Source organism: Rutidosis leptorrhynchoides, chromosome 10 (assembly GCF_046630445.1).
Source record: "Rutidosis leptorrhynchoides isolate AG116_Rl617_1_P2 chromosome 10, CSIRO_AGI_Rlap_v1, whole genome shotgun sequence".
Taxonomy (NCBI): domain Eukaryota; kingdom Viridiplantae; phylum Streptophyta; class Magnoliopsida; order Asterales; family Asteraceae; genus Rutidosis; species Rutidosis leptorrhynchoides.
The window spans coordinates 222,397,508-222,421,320 of record NC_092342.1 but is presented as its reverse complement, the minus strand read 5'-3'; the positions used below and the strand labels follow the sequence as shown (position 1 = coordinate 222,421,320).

General features: G+C 30.2%; 1 protein-coding gene across 1 annotated transcript; it reads left to right on the top strand.

Moving 5' to 3' along the window:
* The first annotated feature begins 21,588 nt into the window (after window positions 1-21,588).
* LOC139873453 (SPX domain-containing protein 3-like) lies at window positions 21,589-23,334 on the top strand. The gene is made up of 3 exons (XM_071861379.1): window positions 21,589-21,813; window positions 22,496-22,646; window positions 22,745-23,334. Exons 1-3 carry the CDS (start codon window positions 21,589-21,591, stop codon window positions 23,107-23,109), a joined length of 741 nt encoding a protein of 246 aa, XP_071717480.1. The 3' UTR covers window positions 23,110-23,334.
* The last annotated feature ends 479 nt before the right edge of the window (window positions 23,335-23,813 follow it).

Genomic DNA, 23,813 nt, shown 5'->3' with positions numbered 1-23,813 from the left:
GAGCAGCGTGACGTCAGCAGCAAAATCAGTGAGGTTAAAATGGATCTGGGTTGCAACGATCGGTGGATATGGGGTGCGTGTAATAATGGTACTTTTACAACAAAAAAAGCTTAATAGTTTAATTGACTCAAAAACAATTTATGCGGGGTCAAACGCAAAAGAAACTTTTAGAAATAACTTGGTTCCGAAAAAAGTTGAGGTATACATTTGGAAAGCGAGATAAAAACGGCTACCGGTACGTACGGAATTGGACAAACGAGGGATTGATTTACACTCGGTACGTTGTCCACTTTGTGACGACGATATTGAGACGGTAGATCACTCCCTTATCTCATGCAAAAAAGTTCTAGACGTATGGTCAAAAGTGTTCAAGTGGTGGGATTTGGGTACATTTTCGTTCGTAAGCTTAGAAGATCAATTATTGGGAAAACGTAATCAAGGTGCAGATGAAGACATTTTGCAAGCGGCTATTTGGTCATGTTGTTATCTAGTGTGGAGAAATAGAAATCAAATAGTATTCAAAAACAAATGTTGGAACACTCTCGTGGCGTTAAGTGAGATTCAAGTCAAGACGTTCGAATGGGACGCGAAGAGACACAAAAAGAGAAATATCGATTGACATTCTTGGTTCAACAATCCTTCAGTTTTCCTTAATTTGTTTTCGTTTTTGCGATTCTATAGATGCAATCTTAGCATCTCTATCTAATGTATATACATTCTCTGTTGCGATGCTTTGAGCTGTAAACATACATTGTATCATTTTGTTGAGTTATTAATATATGATTGCTTTTAAAAAAAAAACACATGTTTGAAATATCATTTTCCATATACCAAGGAGTATTAGTCTCATACTCTTACCTTCTTAATTCTATCGTTTGGTAATTTATTTTATGATAAACAAATTAATTGTGATTTTCATGAATGTAAATATAAATATAAATAAAGAGCAATGTGTTTTTATACTTTTAAAAGTATGCATGTAAGATAAAAATATAACTGAAAAGTAAATAAAAAGTACAATGTAATATATATTCATCAAAACACGTGTTTTCTAGTATGAGGACTAATAGAATTAGAACCAATGGAGTACTATTTATAATTTTAACTTTAGATCGTCGAATACAGTTCATCTTACGATATTTAACTTTTAACTTACTTTATATTTATAACCATGAATAAACATTCTATCAAAACCAAATAAGAAAAGTTACTATTAAAATAGAATAGTCATGCGAAATACTTTGTAATTATTTCAACTGATTTTTTAGTTCAACGATTGTTAGGCTCACTCAAAATTTATAGAATTTTTATATACACCAATGATGTGGCATTCAAGTTTAAGTTTACTTTTTTTTATATGCGTGCATATCTCATGTTATGGATACATGTCATTATGTAAAACTGTTTTAATAAAATTTGTGTAAACATTGCATTATTTAGTATTAATCATAACTTAATGACTATACTTATCATTCTTCTTTTATATATATATATATATATATATATATATATATATATATATATATATATATATATATATATATATATATATATATATATATATATATATATATATATATATATATAAAAGTTTACTTTTATTTTTTTATTTTTTCTTTTTATATGCGTGCATATCTGATGTTATGGATACATGTCATTATGTAAAAATGTTTTAATAAAATTTGTGTAAACATTGCATTATTTAGTAAGCTTAATCATAACTTAATGACTATACTTATCATTCTTCTTATATATATATATATATATATATATATATATATATATATATATATATAGGGGCACGATCCATGGATAAGCTTAAAAGGAGTACAAACCGGATAAGCAAAATAAAATTTTTTTTTTGAATTTTTTTTTTACATTCATAAATCTGCATTAAAATGCACCTCTAATCAATTTTTTTCATAAAAAAAAGTTCAAAATCTTTCAAAAATCGATGATGAATGGTAAAATTAACCATTCATCGGGTTAATTTATCATTCATCTTGTTTACGATTAATGATAAAATTAATCAATGCTAAAAAAACCAGATGAATGGTTAAATTAACCATTCATCTTTTTTTTTTATCATTCATCATAAACAGATGAATGGTTAAATTAACCATTCATCTGCCTTTTTTTAGCATTGATTAATTTTATCATTCATCGCGAACAAAAATGAATGATAAATTAACCAGATGAATGGTTAATTTTACCATTCATCATCAATTTTTACCATTCATCATCGATGTTTACCATTCATCATCGATTTTCGAACGATTTTGTTCAAAAACTTTTTAAAATTTTTTCGTTTTCTTCTATTTGCATATTAAAGGATCGTTTTTTTTTTTAAAAAAAAAAAATTGAAATTTTACTTATCCAGTTTGTGCCCCATTTAGTGCTTATCCATGGATTGGTCCACTATATATATATATATATATATATATATATATATATATATGGGCAGGATCAATGGGGAAGTAACCAATCGGGAGGAAGCGGTGGAAGCAAATTTTTTGTTTTTCATTTTTTTTTTGGAATTTTTTTTCGATATCAAGATCACACGAAAATATGAACATTTAGAAAAGACACTTCCTGATGAATGTTATTATTTAGGCGGGAAAACGGTCGACAAAAATAACATTCAAGATAATATTGTTCGTGAAGAATGTGAACGTTTTTTTTCTTCATGTTTTGTGAAGTAAAATTTAGCCCGATTTAGGGTTTAGGGTTTAGGGTTTAGGGTTTGGTGTTTTGGGTTTATTCCATAACACCAAACCCTAAACCCTAAACTCTAAACCGTTCGTGTTAAAAACTCAATCTAAACCCTAAATCTAAACCCTAAATCTAAACCATAAACCCTAAATTTCTAAACCCTAATATCTAAACCCTATAAACCTTAATATCTAAACCATAATATCTAAACCCTAATATCTAAAACCTCAACATACGCTCGAAAAACACGATAATTGTTATATATTGCTTCTTCGAGCGTTTTCCCGCCAAAATAAAAACATTTATCACAAAGTGTCTTTATTAAATGTTCATTTTTTCATCCAATCTATAATGTTTGTGAACAAAGTTTTTTCAAAAATCGAAAAAAAAAAAATTTTTGCTTCCCCCTACTTCCACCCAATTGATTACTTCCCTCTTGATCCTACCATTATATATATTTATATATATAAATAAATAAATATAAAAATAAAAACTTCAATAGTTAATTTTAGTTGTGCCATTAAAAGGAGTATTTACAACATGATTAAACATTCTGTTATTTGTTTTAACTAGGGGTGTTCATCGGTTCGGTTTTCGGTTTGTTCGGTGTATTCGGTTTTGAAATTTTTTTGAGCAAAACCGAAAACCAAACCGAACACCGAATTCAAAGTTGAAACCGAACCAAACCGAAAACCGAATTCGAATTCGGATTCGGTTCGGTTTTCGGTTAAAACTGAAAATCCTAAAAAATTATGAAATTTAACAAAATGTTACAATTAGCATACAAAGATGATTATATCATTCAAGATACATAAATTCAGAGTTGATAAGTGGAAATTTTAGTGCAACCAAAACAATTCACCTAAATAACAATGTTTCCACTATATACGATAGCTAATAAATTTAGTAGGCTTTATAACAATGAATCTTCAAGTCATAAACTATCATCTTCAAAGTTCAAAATACTTCCAACTTCGTCTTCAAGTCATCACCTATTCTTTGGCAACTTCTACAAAATGATACATAAATACACATAGTTAAAGTATATTGAAAATAGTTAATAAATAATAATAAACCAACAGAATGACACATGATATACCACATGAATAAACAAGTGCTAATATACAGAATGTTAAAATATTGAACAAGCACACTTAAAGAGAAGAAACTTGACAACAACCTACCAAGTATACAACATGAATAAACAAGTGCCAACATACAGTTGTCAATATCATGATTCAAATAATATTAATATTATTGCAAATGGCAAGAATAAAGAGATGAACTTACCCTCTTCAAATTTTTCAAGATCTCCAATGAGTTCTTCCACATCAACAGGAACATCACTTGAGCGAATCCAATCTTGACAACATATTAACGCCTCAACAGTTTCAGGAGCTAAAGAACTCCTAAATGTGTCGAGAACTCCACCCCCGGTACTAAAGGTAGACTCGGATGCAACCGTAGAAATGGGTATTGCTAAAATATCACGAGAAAGTAGAGACAACACCGGAAAAGCTGGAGCTCTTTTCTTCCACCATCCCAAAACTGTAAATTCATCACTCTTAAAATATTCATCATCTCCTTCAATCTCCTCTTGCAAATACCTATCCAATTCAGATTTAGAATCTTTTGTGACACCTGATTCTACCTTTTTCTTTCTAACCTCAGTTTTGTGTTTTTGTCTTAGACGTCTAAGTGTATCATCACAACTACCAAACAAATTATCATCTTCAAACCCTTTGCAAGCAGAATTAGTCTCATTTATGTCATGAGAGGTTGTAGTCACATGCCTCACATGTGATTTTGAGTAAATTCTTTTATACTCATAAAATAACTGATATAACAACTTCTCACAATCATCTCCAACAGTCTGTGTGATGACCCGGAAATTTCCAACCAAATTTAAACTTTAGTCTTTATATGTATCCGACACGATAAGCAAAATCTATAATGTTAAAGTCTCGAAAGTTTGAAATCTATATTCATGTAATCAAGTTACCATTTGACCATGCCTGACGATTCACAAACATTTATGTGTATATAGATGTGTGTATATAGTATTTATTAAGTGAAGGCGTTAACAAGGTATTAGATATATAATACTTTACAAGAATGTATTTTGTTTCAATATAAGTTTATTATGCTTATCGATGGATTTAGATGAAAATATAAAATGATTGATTTATAAGATACATTGAATTAGGATGGAGAGTCTCTGTTATGAGGTCCACTTTGAATTAGGAAACCCTTATTTTTAACGGTATTCGGAATATTTGGAAAAGTGATTGTATATAAGAACAAAAGTGTTAATTATTTAGGATTAGACAAAAAGTTGGTGGAGGATTGAATTTCATAACCCTTGTTATTTGATTCGATCGATACTATGTTATTTTATTTAGAAAGTTTAAGGGAACTAAAATAAACGTTAGCGTATACAGGAATTATAGGTTTAGAGTGTAAACGTTACGTGTTTTATGTTTTTAAAATAGACTTTGAACTATTATTAGTTTGAAAAACTAAATATAATATTATTACGTTAATATTTCCATTATATACGATATATATGAGTTTATTTTTTATTAAAATGAAAATATATATATATTTTACGAGATGATGAATTATTATATTATAATTAGTCAACAAACGTTTTGATCTAAACTAATATCATTAAAATTGTTTTGATAAATAACGAGATTATGGTTTATAAAAGTAAATAACCAAATTACTCAAAAGATTAAGTTACACTTTGAGTGGGTTAATTTTTCATTTATTTAAGTCTATATTTTGATAAACGTACGAGTCATAAAACGTCCTGATTTAAAATAATATATTTTGATAAACAACGAGTCACTGATTTATAGAAGTAAATGACCACAACGCTCAATTTTATAAGTAATATTTTTATAAAGGAAATTTATTGATGAGTAAGTCTAATTTTTGTAAAAGGTACACGTCGCGTAACGTAAAAGGCTAGTTTTCTAAACCTACGAAAGTGCGCTCGAAAAACAGAAAGCGGTACATGAGTCGTGAGACCACGACCGTGTCATTTTTGTAAAAAATTATATTTTTACCATGAGCGTAAATATAATATAATATTTAATTAATTCTAAAGATTAAATATAATAAATATTAAATAACATATAAAGTTTACGTGTATGGTGTAATGTAAACGTGGGTGTCGGCAATTAAAAGGACGAATGAGAGCTGGGATTGCTAATCATGCGATTGCATGAACAAATTGAAGAGCCCCCATGCGATTGCATGGGGGGTAGGTGAGAGTAAGGTTGCTTATATTCGTGATTTCGGTTCCAGTTTATTTATTTTTTTATTTTATTCATCTATCGTCTCATACTCTCTCTATATTATATATTTATATTTATATTATGATTATTATTAATATTAAGATTATTAATATTAATCTTATTATTATTAGTATTAGTATTATTGGGAGCGATATTATTAGTATTATACATAAAATACTACGACGAGGTTCTGCTCGCGTGTTCTTCAAAACGGGTTTTATGAGCGGGATAGAGCTAAGGAAATTATGGGTTATAGCTATGGAGGTTATGGGTAATGTTCGGGGGTATGCTCGTGAGGTCAAACTAGTGTTTATCATCTCCGTTGCGTTTACGTACCTTTCCTGCAATATTGAATCTCAATATTGATACGTGAGTACTCGTAAATTAATTTTTACATATTAATAGTGTATCCCTGACTAGTGCTCGAGAAAATAGGATTATGCATGCTTGTATTTTTGATATTGCCCTTAGATAGGTTATGTTGAATCTTGAATTAGTTACACCTGTGGTTGAGATAAGATATAAGATATGCATGTCCTTGGAAAGCTAACGAAAAATTTTGAACTTTTCCTTTAGATACCAAATGGTTTTAAAGGACGGATTAGAAGTTATAGTCAATTGAATTTTTGTATTATTATTAAAAATGATTATTATTATCGTCGTTATCGTCGTTCTAGTTTTATCTAATTATTATTATTATTATTGTTATTATTATTATTATTATTATTATTATTATTATTATTATCATCATCATTAATATGAACGCGATATAACAGATGATTTAAAAACTATTAAATGAATCGATTAAGAAAAAATAGGTATGAGTATCATGATAAAATTAAAATATTGAAAGATATTAAATTAGATAAAATTGTCATTTTTATTATTTTTATCATTACTATTATTATTAAAAAGTATCGTAAATATTAAGGTTATCCTAATCAAAATTATCATTTTATCATATTATCATTCTTAGTAAATTTAAATAGTAATATTTTATTAATAATAATAACTATTATTACAAAATAATACAACGTTTACGTATAGATATTATTTTATCAAATAAATATGTGATACAAATTATATAATTACCTTAATAGAATATATCACAATATTTTTATGATATTGAATAAACTTTATAAATTTTATTATCTAAGATATATAAAAGTATATTTTTATATAAAGTTTTATTTATTAATAAATAAATTATATTATCTACTCTAATAAATCTTTTAAAAATATTTTAAAAATATAAAACGATGATATTTAAGACTATATAATAATCATGTATAAATTTTAGAAATCATTTTTGCGTCAAATTGACTTTTGTTAACTTTTGCATATTAGTCTCGAGCATTAGGATTGTGGTACACTATGACCTTACTTAAATTATTAGACACATATTGACCATCACATAAATATATATAATTAATTTAGGTTCGTGAATCCAAGGCCAACCTTACACTTGTTCAATGATGTTATATGTATTTTTACTACAAAATACAGTATGGTGAGTTTCATTTGCTCCCTTTTTAAATGCTTTTGCAATATATATTTTTGGGACTGAGAATACATGCGATGTTTTTATAACTGTTTTACGAAATAGACACAAGTAATCGAAACTACACTCTATGGTTGAATTATCGAAATCGAATATGCCCCTTTTTATTTAGTCTGGTAATCTAAGAATTAGGGAACAGACACCCTAATTGACGCGAACTCTAAAGATAGATCTATCGGGCCTAACAAGCCCCATCCAAAGTACCGGATGCTTTAGTACTTCGAAATTTATATCATGTCCGAAGGAGGATCCCGGAATGATGGGGATATTCTTATATGCATATTGTGAATGTCGGTTACTAGGTGTTCAATCCATATGAATGATATTTTTGTCTCTATGCATGGGAGGTATGTTTATGAGAAATGGAAATATGAAATCTTGTGGTCTATTTAAATGATGAAAATGAAATAATTACTATAAACTAATGAACTCACCAACCTTTTGGTTGACACTTGAAAGCATGTTTATTCTCAGGTTTGAAAGAAATCTTCCGCTGTGCATTAGCTCATTTTAAAGATATTACTTGGAGTCATTCATGACATATTTCAAAAGACGTTGCATTCGAGTCGTTGAAGTTCATTAGAGATTGCTATTAAGTGAATGACAGATTAGGTCATTTATAGTTGGATATTATGAAATGGTATGCATACCTGTCAACTTTCGATGAATGAAAGTTTGTCTTTAAAAACGAATGCAATGTTTGTAAAATGTATCATTTAGAGATCAAGTACCTCGCGATGTAATCAACTATTGTGAATCCTTTATAATCGATATGGACTTCGTCCGGATGGATTAGGAGCGGGTGTTTCAGTTGGTATCAGAGCGGTGGTCTTAGCGAACCAGGTCTACATTAGTGTGTCTAACTGATAAGTCGTTAGGATGCATTAGTGAGTCTGGACTTCGACCGTGTCTGCATGTCAAAAGTTTTGCTTATCATTTTTAGTCGAAAATCATCTACTTACCATCCTTAGAAAATTACCCGATTATTATTCTTAAGTCAAGACACGTCTTGCTGCATTGATTGCATGAATAGTGTATAGACAAAAATTCATATCTTAGCATATCTGCTAAATCATATCTTATCGTATCTGTTACTTTAAACTTTGCCTGACATATCCCGCAAAGTCCTCCGTAATCTACGAAATCTTTTGATATATATATATATATATATATATATATATATATATATATATATATATATATATATATATATATATATATATATATATATATATATATATATTCTATGTAATTAGAATACCATCCGTTAGTCAAAATCATTTCATATCGAGAAAAAAAAATCCTTTATCCAATCATACGAAATGGAATTCGTCATCAGTTCAAGTCACTCAGATTCCGAAATGGAATCCCATTCAAGCTCCGAAAGCAGTGTGACCGGAATAGATCAACCAATCAGTCATCACCTATTCTGGTTGAATTGGGGATGGGTTCATAGCCTCCTCAATCATTGGAGACAAGAAGAAGGTGATCCCTTCCATCCACCACATTGCCCTCTTGACGAAGAACCTGAAGCACTTACCGGCGAACCTGTCCGAAACACCATTTTCTCGCTCATTTCCAGAGTATCTCGTCACGATTATATATTACACCAAATTCTAAATTATATTTATCCGCTCGTCCGAACCGAGGATCACCCCGGTGTACTAGAAGAAGTTAACGAGCTTCGCGCTCGGGTAGTGACTTTAGAGAATACGGTGCGAAGATTACAAACACCATCAGTAGCACCAGCAGCATAACCAGTACCGCAAGTAACATCAACATCGTAAGCTACAATACCATGAGCACCAGCAGCATCACCGGTATCAACAATACCACCATCATCAACACAACAGGATCAATACCACTACCAACAACCACAACCGCGTCGTAAACCTCAACTTCACAATCTGTCCCACGAGCATCAACGTCATACGCACCATAGATACCAAGGAGTACCAACAACAATAACTGGCGAAGTATTAATTCATAACTTCATTGGAGAAACATTCCGCGGCGATTATGTAATCGCTAAAGTCTTAGAGATTATCAAATCTAGCCCTAACCATAAATCAGTTAAGCGAACCAAAATGAAAGAAGGAAGATTAGAAACCCTGACAAAAATGGTGTGTGATTAACAAGCTAAACTTGCTTTACCAACAGCATCAACAGTACCGTCAGCGTTACCAGCATCGTTAGTACAGTCAACATCCGAATCAACAACACCGATAACATCACAAACTCCGTCAGTTCAAGAATCACTGTGGACATCATTACGAATCAATAACGTGTATATTGTATCAACGAGTTATGAAGAATTAACTCATTCCCTCTGAATAAATTATATGTATATATATATATATATATATATATATATATATATATATATATATATATATATATATATATATATATATATATATATATATATATATTTTGAAATAAATCTTTCCGTGCTATGCTATTGTGTGTGAATCTTAACTACTCGGTTAATTCATATTACAAATATGCAACAATGTACGTCCTTCGGCCGCAAATTAACCAGCGTTAACTACAATCACTGTCGCAATTCAACAAATTCCAATTCATAATAAATCAAGTATATATTTGATTTTACACTTTCATCATCGATGTACCCGAAACTTTTCAGATAACATCATTCGTACTTTGCGAAATTCACAAGAATTCCACGAACCGAACATCATACATCAACAAATAACGAAGTATTGATTCATAATTTCAATATCATTAAAGAAATACTGCGTAAAAGTTATGTACTTTTTAAAGCCTTTAGGGATTATTCAATTCTAGTTTCAACCGTAAATCAAATGAGTTTAATTTAACATTAACTCATTAAATCTATGTTACATCTGAAGAAAATATACATATATATATATTTTCATAAAGACTGTAATAAAATTCTTTTGTACAAAATATTAAATGTGAAATTTTTTTTTAACGGGTAGGTAATACCCGAGAGATATATAAATTCACAATTAATATGTTACATTCTTCGAATCTGATTCAGCAAATCATCCATTATACTCCCTAATTTCACAACAATATACATTGTTTTATAGAAAATCAAAACAACCATACTCATTCGAAATTTAATTACATATTCTGATTTTGAAATCTCAAAATTCAACTTGAGATATGACCAAAATCATCACTCTTAGATCCTTACATCTTTCACAAGCTATATTTTGACTTCAAAACTGTGTTAGAACATCAAATGTATGTTAACGATTACAATCTGTGTTCAAACCCTTCGAAAATTTCTGAAGACACTTCGAATGATGAGCAATCGAGATGATGATCCAACCACATGTTACCCACAGTTATGTACCCGAAAAACTCTTAAAACCAAAGTAAAAGTTTACACAACGTATCCGCGTCATATTCTTTGGCATTTATTAGCAAAAATAACTTTGCGACTCCTATTCAAAGTAGCCAGTTTTGTCACAGCTCCAGCAAGTCAACCTCAATTTTTTCAGTCAGACTAACCTTATTATAACCTTGAGATATACACCATCGTTACCAGGGAACCTTTTACATTCCACCACATTATTAGCAGATGTACCAACAACTTCATTACCCTTTGACTTTAGCCTCTCCAAAAAGTCATTATATTTATTCATTGAAACCCCATCATTTACTCATTCACATCTTGTAATGAGAATTGCCATACGAATTATTGAGAATTAGCAATCAGTATTTTGAAATCTCGCAGCATGTCTATGCCAACAGTTACATGTGTATATATAACGTCTATCTTCTGGACTTAATTTGAATGTGAAGTTTCTGAAAAACACTCCAAACTACGAATTGGTTCTCCGAAAATGAAAAAAAAAATTTGCTGATGAAGCAGCAAAAACTATAAACGACTTTAAACGGTAAAAGCTGGATGATAATGATGAAGTGTGCTGTCAAAGCGTAGAAAAAGAGAAGTTTTGGAACTGGAAAACGGATTGAGCAAAGTAGGAAGGAGGCTGTGGACAAATTACAAAGACTGAACCTGACTTCAAAGGATCCAAATAATTCAGTACCTGCTGAAGTCATTAACGAATACCTTGCTCCTGACTCTAAACCCCTGCGGACAATATTTTTCATCATCCTCTGATATTAGAAATTCTAAAATATCATCATATCTTTCATTATAAATATCCTCCATATTTCTGAAGATATTTTCTTAATTTTTCTTATTTGAAATCATTTACCTCTTCGCGCTATCTGTATTACATCATAAAAGAAACTATTTTAGTTTCTAAATTCTGAAACATTCAAGTTTAAAATAGGAATATTTTGAAGTAGTGTTGGGAACTGAAGCATGAATTAGTATAATATAATGACACTTGATCAACGCCATTATATTAAAGTAAGTTATGTTGAGTTTCTAAATGGAACGTGATGATTCACAGACCATACCGTCATCATGTGCCATGCTACACGGCTCTTGTATTCTATTTAATCTCTAAACATATCAAGAAAATTTTTCTTGATGATTCGCTCTTTTCCAGGGTATTCTGGTAATTTACCAAATCAAAATTGTGCCATTACCATTTCTTTCTTAGAACGTTCACTATCTTCATTCCGAAATCCATAGGTGTGAATTCCGGACCATTACAAGAGATGCTTAGTCGCAAGAAGAAGAAACGAAAGAATGAAACTCCAAAACAGAAATTGGAGTATAAATCGCAGCAAATAGGAGAGAGCATTAACTGTGGATGACAATGATTATAGAAGACAGAAGCAGGGACTTCGAAATATAAGGGAAGATATAAAACCCAACAACCACCCAGAAACTACAAACCTTGCATATCAATATGTATTGCAACGTAAAGACACGGGAAAATTAACAACACTATAACCCCAAGATAATAGTAGAAGTAAATAAAATTCTCCGGTGGTAGATGAAAGAGAAGGATGACAGATGTGAAAATTAAGAGTATATCAAGGATCAAAATAGGATGGAGCATATTGATAAATACTTGAAGGTATGAATTGAGGAAGAAAGAATAGAAGATATGAGTTGTAAGGAAATGGAGAGGGTAGATTTATAGACAGAGCAATCGAAGCAGATTATCGCGTATAACCAAAGAGGATCCTAATCTCCTTAATTACCAACGTATCAAATCTTATTATGAAGATCTTCTTCTAAATTCCTTAAATTCCGGAAATCAATCTTGACTACGCCACCGGTTAAGTCAAATCTGCATTTATTCATTTTCACTTTTAAATGATAGCTTCATTCGTGCTCTTCGCAAAAACAAATTGTTTTATCCATATCACACAATAATGATAAAACTCTATTTATCAACTCATATTTGCCATGAAAACGTTCTTATTGTTATCCATGACGACCCCTATCAAATTTTGGGGACGAAATTTCTTTAACGGGTAGGTACTGTGATGACCCGACAATTTCCAACCAAATTTAAACTTTAGTCTTTATATGTATCCGACACGATAAGCAAAATCTATAATGTTAAAGTCTCGAAAGTTTGAAATCTATATTCATGTAATCAAGTTACCATTTGACCATGTCTGACGATTCACAAACATTTATGTGTATATAGATGTGTGTATATAGTATTTATTAAGTGAAGGTTTAACAAGGTATTAGATATATAATACTTTACAAGAATGTATTTTATTTCAATATAAGTTTATTATTCTTATCGATGGATTTAGATGAAAATATAAAATGATTGATTTATAAGATACATTGAATTAGGATGGAGAGTCTCTGTTATGAGGTCCACTTTGAATTAGGAAACCCTTATTTTTAACGGTATTCGGAATATTTGGAAAAGTGATTGTATATAAGAACAAAGTGTTAATTATTGAGGATTAGACAAAAAGTTGGTGGAGGATTGAATTTCATAACCCTTGTTATTTGATTCGATCGATACTATGTTATTTTATTTAGAAAGTTTAAGGGAACTAAAATAAACGTTAGCGTATACAGGAATTATAGGTTTAGAGTGTAAACGTTACGTGTTTTATGTTTTTAAAATAGACTTTGAACTATTATTAGTTTGAAAAACTAAATATAATATTATTACGTTAATATTTCCATTATATACGATATATACGAGTTTATTTTTTATTAAAATGAAAATATATATATATATATTTTACGAGATGATGAATTATTATATTATAATTAGTCAACAAACGTTTTGATCTAAACTAATATCATTAAAATTGTTTTGGTAAATAACGAGATTATGGTTTATAAAAGTAAATAACCAAATTACTCAAAAGATTAAGTTACACTTTGAGTGGGTTAATTTTTCATTTATTTAAGTCTATATTTTGATAAAGGTACGAGTCATAAAACGTCCTGATTTAAAATAATATATTTTGATAAACAACGAGTCACTGATTTATAGAAGTAAATGACCACAACGCTCAATTTTATAAGTAATATTTTTATAAAGGAAATTTATTGATGAGTAAGTCTAATTTTTGTAAAAGGTACACGTCGCGTAACGTAAAAGGCTAGTTTTCTAAACGTACGAAAGTGCGCTCGAAAAACAGAAAGCGGTACATGAGTCGTGAGACCACGACCGTGTCATTTTTGTAAAAATTATATTTTTACCATGAGCGTAAATATAATATAATATTTAATTAATTCTAAAGATTAAATATAATAAATATTAAATAACATATAAAGTTTACGTGTATGGTGTAATGTAAACGTGGGTGTCGGCAATTAAAAGGACGAATGAGAGCTGGGATTGCTAATCATGCGATTGCATGAACAAATTGAAGAGCCCCCATGCGATTGCATGGGGGGTAGGTGAGAGTAAGGTTGCTTATATTCGTGATTTCGGTTCCAGTTTATTTATTTTTTTATTTTATTCATCTATCGTCTCATACTCTCTCTATATTATATATTTATATTTATATTATGATTATTATTAATATTAAGATTATTAATATTAATCTTATTATTATTAGTATTAGTATTATTGGGAGCGATATTATTAGTATTATACATAAAATACTACGACGAGGTTCTGCTCGCGTGTTCTTCAAAACGGGTTTTATGAGCGGGATAGAGCTAAGGAAATTATGGGTTATAGCTATGGAGGTTATGGGTAATGTTCGGGGGTATGCTCGTGAGGTCAAACTAGTGTTTATCATCTCCGTTGCGTTTACGTACCTTTCCTGCAATATTGAATCTCAATATTGATACGTGAGTACTCGTAAATTAATTTTTACATATTAATAGTGTATCCCTGACTAGTGCTCGAGAAAATAGGATTATGCATGCTTGTATTTTTGATATTGCCCTTAGATAGGTTATGTTGAATCTTGAATTAGTTACACCTGTGGTTGAGATAAGATATAAGATATGCATGTCCTTGGAAAGCTAACGAAAAATTTTGAACTTTTCCTTTAGATACCAAATGGTTTTAAAGGACGGATTAGAAGTTATAGTCAATTGAATTTTTGTATTATTATTAAAAATGATTATTATTATCGTCGTTATCGTCGTTCTAGTTTTATCTAATTATTATTATTATTATTATTATTATTATTATTATTATTATTATTATTATTATTATTATTATTATTATTATCATCATCATTAATATGAACGCGATATAACAGATGATTTAAAAACTATTAAATGAATCGATTAATAAAAAATAGGTATGAGTATCATGATAAAATTAAAATATTGAAAGATATTAAATTAGATAAAATTGTCATTTTTATTATTTTTATCATTACTATTATTATTAAAAAGTATCGTAAATATTAAGGTTATCCTAATCAAAATTATCATTTTATCATATTATCATTCTTAGTAAATTTAAATAGTAATATTTTATTAATAATAATAACTATTATTACAAAATAATACAACGTTTACGTATAGATATTATTTTATCAAATAAATATGTGATACAAATTATATAATTACCTTAATAGAATATATCACAATATTTTTATGATATTGAATAAACTTTATAAATTTTATTATCTAAGATATATAAAAGTATATTTTTATATAAAGTTTTATTTATTAATAAATAAATTATATTATCTACTCTAATAAATCTTTTAAAAATATTTTAAAAATATAAAACGACGATATTTAAGACTATATAATAATCATGTATAAATTTTGGAAATCATTTTTGCGTCAAATTGACTTTTGTTAACTTTTGCATATTAGTCTCGAGCATTAGGATTGTGGTACACTATGACCTTACTTAAATTATTAGACACATATTGACCATCACATAAATATATATAATTAATTTAGGTTCGTGAATCCAAGGCCAACCTTATACTTGTTCAATGATGTTATATGTATTTTTACTACAAAATACAGTATGGTGAGTTTCATTTGCTCCCTTTTTAAATGCTTTTGCAATATATATTTTTGGGACTGAGAATACATGCGATGTTTTTATAACTGTTTTACGAAATAGACACAAGTAATCGAAACTACACTCTATGGTTGAATTATCGAAATCGAATATGCCCCTTTTTATTTAGTCTGGTAATCTAAGAATTAGGGAACAGACACCCTAATTGACGCGAACTCTAAAGATAGATCTATCGAGCCCAATAAGCCCCATCCAAAGTACCGGATGCTTTAGTACTTTGAAATTTATATCATGTCCGAAGGAGGATCCCAGAATGATGGGGATATTCTTATATGCATATTGTGAATGTCGGTTACCAGGTGTTCAATCCATATGAATGATATTTTTGTCTCTATGCATGGGACGTATGTTTATGAGAAATGGAAATATGAAATCTTGTGGTCTATTTAAATGATGAAAATGAAATAATTACTATAAACTAATGAACTCACCAACCTTTTGGTTGACACTTGAAAGCATGTTTATTCTCAGGTTTGAAAGAAATTTTCCGCTGTGCATTAGCTCATTTTAAAGATATTACTTGGAGTCATTCATGACATATTTCAAAAGACGTTGCATTCGAGTCGTTGAAGTTCATTAGAGATTGCTATTAAGTGAATGACAGATTAGGTCATTTATAGTTGGATATTATGAAATGGTATGCATACCTGTCAATTTTCGATGAATGAAAGTTTGTCTTTAAAAACGAATGCAATGTTTGTAAAATGTATCATTTAGAGGTCAAGTACCTCGCAATGTAATCAACTATTGTGAATCGTTTATAATCGATATGGACTTCGTCCGGATGAATTAGGAGCGGGCGTTTCAGTCTGCCCAAGAAAAGATCCATACATATCTTCAAGTGTAACTTTAAGATAAGGTAATTTATCCCTTGGATCAAAAACAGAAACAATAAATAGCAAGAAGTTAAAGTTTTTTACATTACCCCAATACTTCTTAAATTTCTCCATCATTACTATTGCCATGGCTTTTAAATCTTTATCTGTATTTTCAGAACTTTTCCTCAAAAGAGTATTGATGACACTAAGTGAATCCAAATACGTGTTCGAAGTAATGTACTTTGTACCTGAAATAGTGCAGAATTATAGTGTAAAACAATGCATAATTATTGTGTAAAATAGTGCAGAATTATAGTGTAACACAAATACAGAATTCAAAATACAAAACTGGGCAGAATTGTATCACTAAACATGTGCAGAATTATAATGTCAAATAGTTGAAAATATTAAAATACAAACTGATATTATTAAAGTTTAAGTTGAAAGAACCTGAAACTCTAAGACTGAGTTCATAGAAGTGGCGAAGAAAACCCATCAACCTCTTTGCATTATCCCAATCAGTTGCTTCAGGTACCCCGGCTGCTCCTTCCGCTTGAAGTTCACGCAAATAAACACAATCCTCTTCAGCAAACTTATCAAATACGTTTCTATACTCAACTGCTACACTCAACATTAAGTAAGTGGAGTTCCAATGTGTTGGAACATCTAAGCATAAACACTTTCCACACTTGATCCCTTCCAAGATAGCAAAATCATCAAACTTTTTGCCCCTTAAAGTAGACAATCTAACCCATCGAACAGCCCCCCTAATACGATCAATTGAACCTTCCAAGTCTTTAAGCCCATCTTGTACTATCAAATTCATAATATGTGCCATACATCTTACATGGGACCAATCTCCTTCAAGAATACAACTATCACCCCATTTCTTAAATTTACTCTTCAAATACTCCAACGCGGTACCATTGCTACTAGCATTATCAACTGTAACTGTCATTATGTTTTTGAGATCCCATCCAATCAAACAATTCTCCACAGCTTTTCCAATATCTACTCCTCGATGGCTAGTGATTTTACAAAAGTTGATAACCTTTTTTGCAATTTCCAGTCATTATCAATATAATGTGCCGTGAGACACATATAATTCATTCTTTGCACTGATGTCCATGAGTCGGTTGTTAAGCAAACTCTAAGAGTATTTTTTTTTTAAAAGATCTTTCAGTTTAGCCTTTTCATCAAGGTACAACTCAACACAATCTCTTTTAATTGTGGATCGTGATGGAATAATAAGGTTGGGTTGACAAGTCTTCATGCATTTCCTAAAGCCTTCTTTTTCTACAAACTTGAAAGGTAATTCATCAATGATTATCATCTCAGCAATTGACTTTCTACATTTTTGTTGATCAAACCTCCAATTCCCAACACTCGTTTTACTCCCACCGGTTTCAGCATCCTTAGTTGTATTAACTGACAAATGTGATTGACCATCTTCAACTTTTTCCGGGTTGTGCAGACATCTCTTCAAATGAGCTGATAAAGTAGAAGTTCCCGAGTTTGAATCGCCAGCATAGTTTGATGCACAATAATTGCATCGAGCTCTAATATTACCATTTTTGTCATTATATTTTGTAAAATGAAGCCATACATCTGATCTAGGTTTATAACTTTTACGTTTACCACAAATCTTTTTGGATGTCACATTACTTGTTGTTGATCCTACTATATCTTCATCTATATTTTGTACCTCATTCGCGGTTGACATTATCCTGAAAATATTAAAAATATGTCAAATATAATGCAAAGCTACTGTTAGTAATGCTGTATCACTTTTGGTGTTAAATAAGTACTCAATTTTTTAAATAAAAAAGTTTAACATGTGATGTATTCTTTTAGTATCAAACGAATGTATTACTTCTAACTTTGGAGTCACCATTTACACTAATATACTAAAAGAATGGTGTAGCAATAAACTAATATTTATATATTTAACAAGGCATGCTGTACAAAAGAATGGTGACTAATATGTATACATTAAATAAAGACATGTTGTACTAACCCATAAATAAAAAGACACAAGTTGAAGTACATAACATTATAACAAGTTGAAGCATATCAGAACACGAGAACTTTCACTGATTTAATAATATTAACGGTTACCAAGTTACACTCACATTACCATGAATTGGGATTAACAAACAAACATAGACTAAAAAATTCAATAACCTTTCATTATTATAATTTATTTATATATATTATATATAATAACTATCCACCAAACATATAAAAATCTGGTACCTAAGGTAGAAAACAAGTTCTACATGTTCACAACAATGTACAATCTTGATTTTGTAATTTCCAACTATAGAAACTAAAATAATCATCGATGGCTTCACATTAAAGATTGTATAAACCATAGCAAAATAACAATTACAATAACAATATTTACTAGAATTACATATAAATTTAGATTGAGAACTAACCTTTGTCAATTTAAAAATTGATTAGGAATAGAAAAAGAGGGTTAGGGTTTGAGAGAAAAGAACCGCATAAAAAAATAGAAATTGGGAAAGTAAAAATTTTTGATCGTACATATTCTATTTAGGTTTACATGTTTTCAATTTTATTTAAATTATTTGGGCCAAATATCAAGCGGGCTGAGGGGGCGGGATTGGGCGAGAATAGAGATTATATACATTTACATTACGGAGTACATGTACAATATACCAAATAATATGATAATAATATAATATTAAATATAATATAATAAATAATATATTATTTTATTTGAATTCGGTTTTTGGTTTAACCGAATTCAGAATTTTCAAAACCGAAAACCGAACCGAAAACCGAATTCAAAAATCGGTTTCGGTTTCGCTCAATCCGAAGACCGTTTATTAGTTTCGGTTTGGTTTTTTCCAGTTTGATTTCGGTTCGGTTTTTGGGTTAAACGGTTTGAAACCAAATACTGACCACCCTAGTTTTAACAAAATTACACACGCATTTTCTGGCACTTTTCCTTTTATATTAAGATCCTTTTGGAGATTCGTAGGAATTATCCCTTTCCAGAATTCCAATTCTCGACGCGTAAAGCTACATTGACAGTAACAATTCACCTAATCTATTCACAGCCTTGCCACGTGTACAATAAAAACCTCCATGATTTGCCCGTCATCTTAATCTTGTGTCACTTACGTCAAACCTATCAACCTTAACGACTTTTCACAAATAAATAAAACTCCATTTGTCTTCTACGGTAGATATTCACACAAAATCATCATTATAGTTCTATATTACAGAACTCCTTTCTAATTTTATTGTCCTAAGATAAAAATCAGAAAAGTGATTACAAGCTTTCATGTTTTATTTACTTTTACTTGTCTTATATACATATAGATATAATAGTAATAGTAATATATCGGTATAATAAACGTTTAACTTATTATTTTTATCTATTTTATCTATTTATAAAAGTAAACAATTAATTTATGACATTCTAATATAAAATAGTGAACAATAAATTATGGACCGAGAGAGTTTATGTTATATTATATGCAAAGTTATTTCAACTTTGATACATGTTGGTTGTGTTTGGACGAAACTAACTAGAGCTTCTAGCTAGAGCTGAAGTTCATAGCCGGAGCTTATTAGTTGAAACTTATTAGTTGTAACTTATTGTTGTGGATTATTTTAAGAGGACTCAAATATGAGGTAAAATCATATATATTTATATTTATTATTTATAGGTATTATAGTAAAACACATATGTACAAGTAAATGTATAAATGATTATATGTAATTCAACTACTATTCACCGTTCACATCAATTCTTTTTTTCAAATTAAATAACTTGAAAGTTAAAGCACATAATAATTGAACTTAGTCTTCACCAGAGATTTTTAAACTTTCAACTAACAAGTTATTCTTGAGTTAGTTCAAATCACTTTTTAAAGAACATCGAGTTTATTTTGATATATATTAATAATAATAATAATAATTGGTAATTGATAATTGATATACCGATTACTATCTAATTACATATCTTAAATGATTTTTCCTCTTACATAATCATCCAACTCATTCTCCTAACCACATAAATCTATATGACACATCTAAATGCTAAAAGAACAATATTAATAAACCAATACATCAAATTAACTTTGTTCGCCATGTTCTTGCCTTTACTGATATTATGGAGTATAATTTTACAATGAATATAGACATAGATCGATAACAATTCTTAGTTTTAGTAAACAATTCAGAAGATAAAATGTCTGGTTTTTTTTTTTTTTTTTAAATTGAAATTTCCCGGAAAGGGCACATTTTAGATAAAATTATTGTTTATGCTTTTAATTTAATTTCTGTTATTAATTATTAATATTGAATACAAAAAATCTAGACTGAACTGGACGCAGTTACAACTCAATGTTCTCATTCGTTAGTCTTTAAATATTTCTCATATTGCTGTTAAAATATTAAACAATTGACATAACTTTAGAGAAATAATAATAATAAATAAAGAGATAAGTAGTTATCAACATATATTAATGTTGGTCAAAAGCATGAGTATTACGAATGGAATATGCCAAGAATTCTGTTGCATTAGAGACTTATGTCGTACCTTTTTTTAACCTGCCACTTCATTCACGCCAAGCATATGCTGTCTAAATATTCTAAGCCTATTCTTGCTAATAAAATCTCACAAAGATCAAGTTTTTCATTACAAATTTTGATTATTAAGATATGGGTATTATACAATTTTAGCTCCTTTAATATACCCATATTTAAGTTTTGAAGTTTTGGTTGATCAAATAATCTGAAACATGAAATTTGGCAAGAGATTGAAGCAACATGTTCAAGAAACTTTGCCCGGGTGGCGCGAAATGTACTTGAATTACAAGGATTTGAAGAAGCTAGTGAGATTAATTTCTTCGTCGTTAGAGATTCGGAACTCTGAAGCTGAGTTTGTGTATCTCTTAAATAATGAAATCGAGAAGTTTAACGCATTTTTCATGGAACAAGAAGAGGATTTCATTATTCGTCATAAGGTAAGTCACATAGTCTTAATTTTCTTGTGGTCATGTTATTGTGCATTCACCGATCTAAACTAATTTTGTCTCTGAAAGATTTATTAGGTGAGTTCAATAATTGTTATGAACATTTTAAGCTTACATTTTAGGCAAATGAAGCAATATCCATTTTATATATTTGAATATGTTGCCTAAATGTAACTTTTTTAGGAAGGCAACCTCATTCACTCAACATGAAATTTTTCTACAAATATATGCGTATTATCTACCTTGAACATCATAATATCATATCTTCTTGTCAATTAAAAGTACCTTGTCAACTATTTAAAGCCATTAAACAATGTTGTAAAAGTTGCTAGTCGGGACATTGTAAGGACTAATCACGTGCTAGTTGGATGTTGACCAACTTTGACTTTGATTTTATTTGGCTTACTTTGACCAAACAGATTCGACTTTAAACTAATGAATCTGAGTTGACTGATTAAATTGGACTTTTGACCAAATAAATTGGTCAAGTCAGAGACTAGTCGGACTGCTTTAAAATCCTGACATGTCGAGACTAGTCGGAAGACTATTACAAGTATGGTAACACACTAATATGTGGCTTAGGTGACCTAATCACTGTGTTGACTTGGTCAATAACACGTGCCTTCACGATTCACTCTGTTTGGTTTACTTGTACTTATATTAAAATATGCAGGAATTGCAACAACGAATAAAGAGAGCAAATGAGAGAGAACTACTATCAGAAGGAGAGTATGAAGAAGAGATGGCAAGAATTAGAAAAGACATAGTTGACTTCCATGGTGAAATGGTGCTTTTAGTCAACTACAGTAACATCAATTACACTGGTAATTTGATTAACATAAGTCAATTTATTACATATTTTGGTCCATATTTTTAAAAACTCACAAGCTCATTATATTTGAAACTTATATTTGCTGCATAGGGATGGCAAAGATTCTAAAGAAATATGACAAAAGAACAGGAGGACTATTGCGTTTGCCATTCATACAAAAAGTCTTGGAGCAACCTTTTTTTACAACCGAGTTGATTTCAAAACTTGTGAAAGAATGCGAAACCACTATCGATGAGTTGTTTCCTGCAACAGTGGTGGCAGAGGAGATGAACGAGGCAGCCATCACGATGGTTGGAGAAGGGATCTTTAGAAACACGGTTGCGGCATTAATGACAATGAAAGAGATTAGAAAAGGGAGTTCGACTCAAAGTCATTTTTCGCTCCCAGCTCTAAATTTGCCTGATACGAAGATCATTCGCTCATGTCAACTCAACTCGCCCATACCTATCATATAACTTGAAGTTTTGATTTCAATATTAGATAACTATTAGTAGATTGATTGTCTTGATTTATGTATTGATAAACAGGGTTTCATTGTCGAGGCAAAATATTAAAACTATGAATTATTATCCATTATCGATAGTGTATGAATATGAAATATAATTGGGCTGATATAACATATGACTTGTCTTTCCGGATGCTGATATGCACTGGATTTAGCGAGTATGCAGAATGATACTTGAAATAAGTTGTATTTCTATATGAATCATTAAACGTTATCATATTGTGTAACATTGTTCGATTCATCATCATTGAAAGTGGATCTAAATACATAACTTTTTTTTTTTTAACGTTGAAATTTTATTACCACCTCCCTAGTGCGGGAAGAACAACAAAGCGTCAAAAGTACATCTCAATGCCTTTGCCAGCCAATCACTCCAACTTACATTTTCTTTACCTCTACCAACTATCCAATTAAAAGAATACAAACTACCACCGAGGCATTTGCCTGAGTGGTATCGCGGTGGTGTTTAACACCCTCGCCGGGTAAGAGGTTCAGGGTTCGAACCTGGCTTCTGAATGACCAAATTAAACATGGACTGAAATAGGCTCCATTGAGGTCAGCCCAAAGGGAAGGTTTTACCGACCCGATCCGGGACTAAGGTCCGGCCCGCCTGCCCCTCGGGATGGTTTAAGGGTTCGGATCCCTGTGATCGTG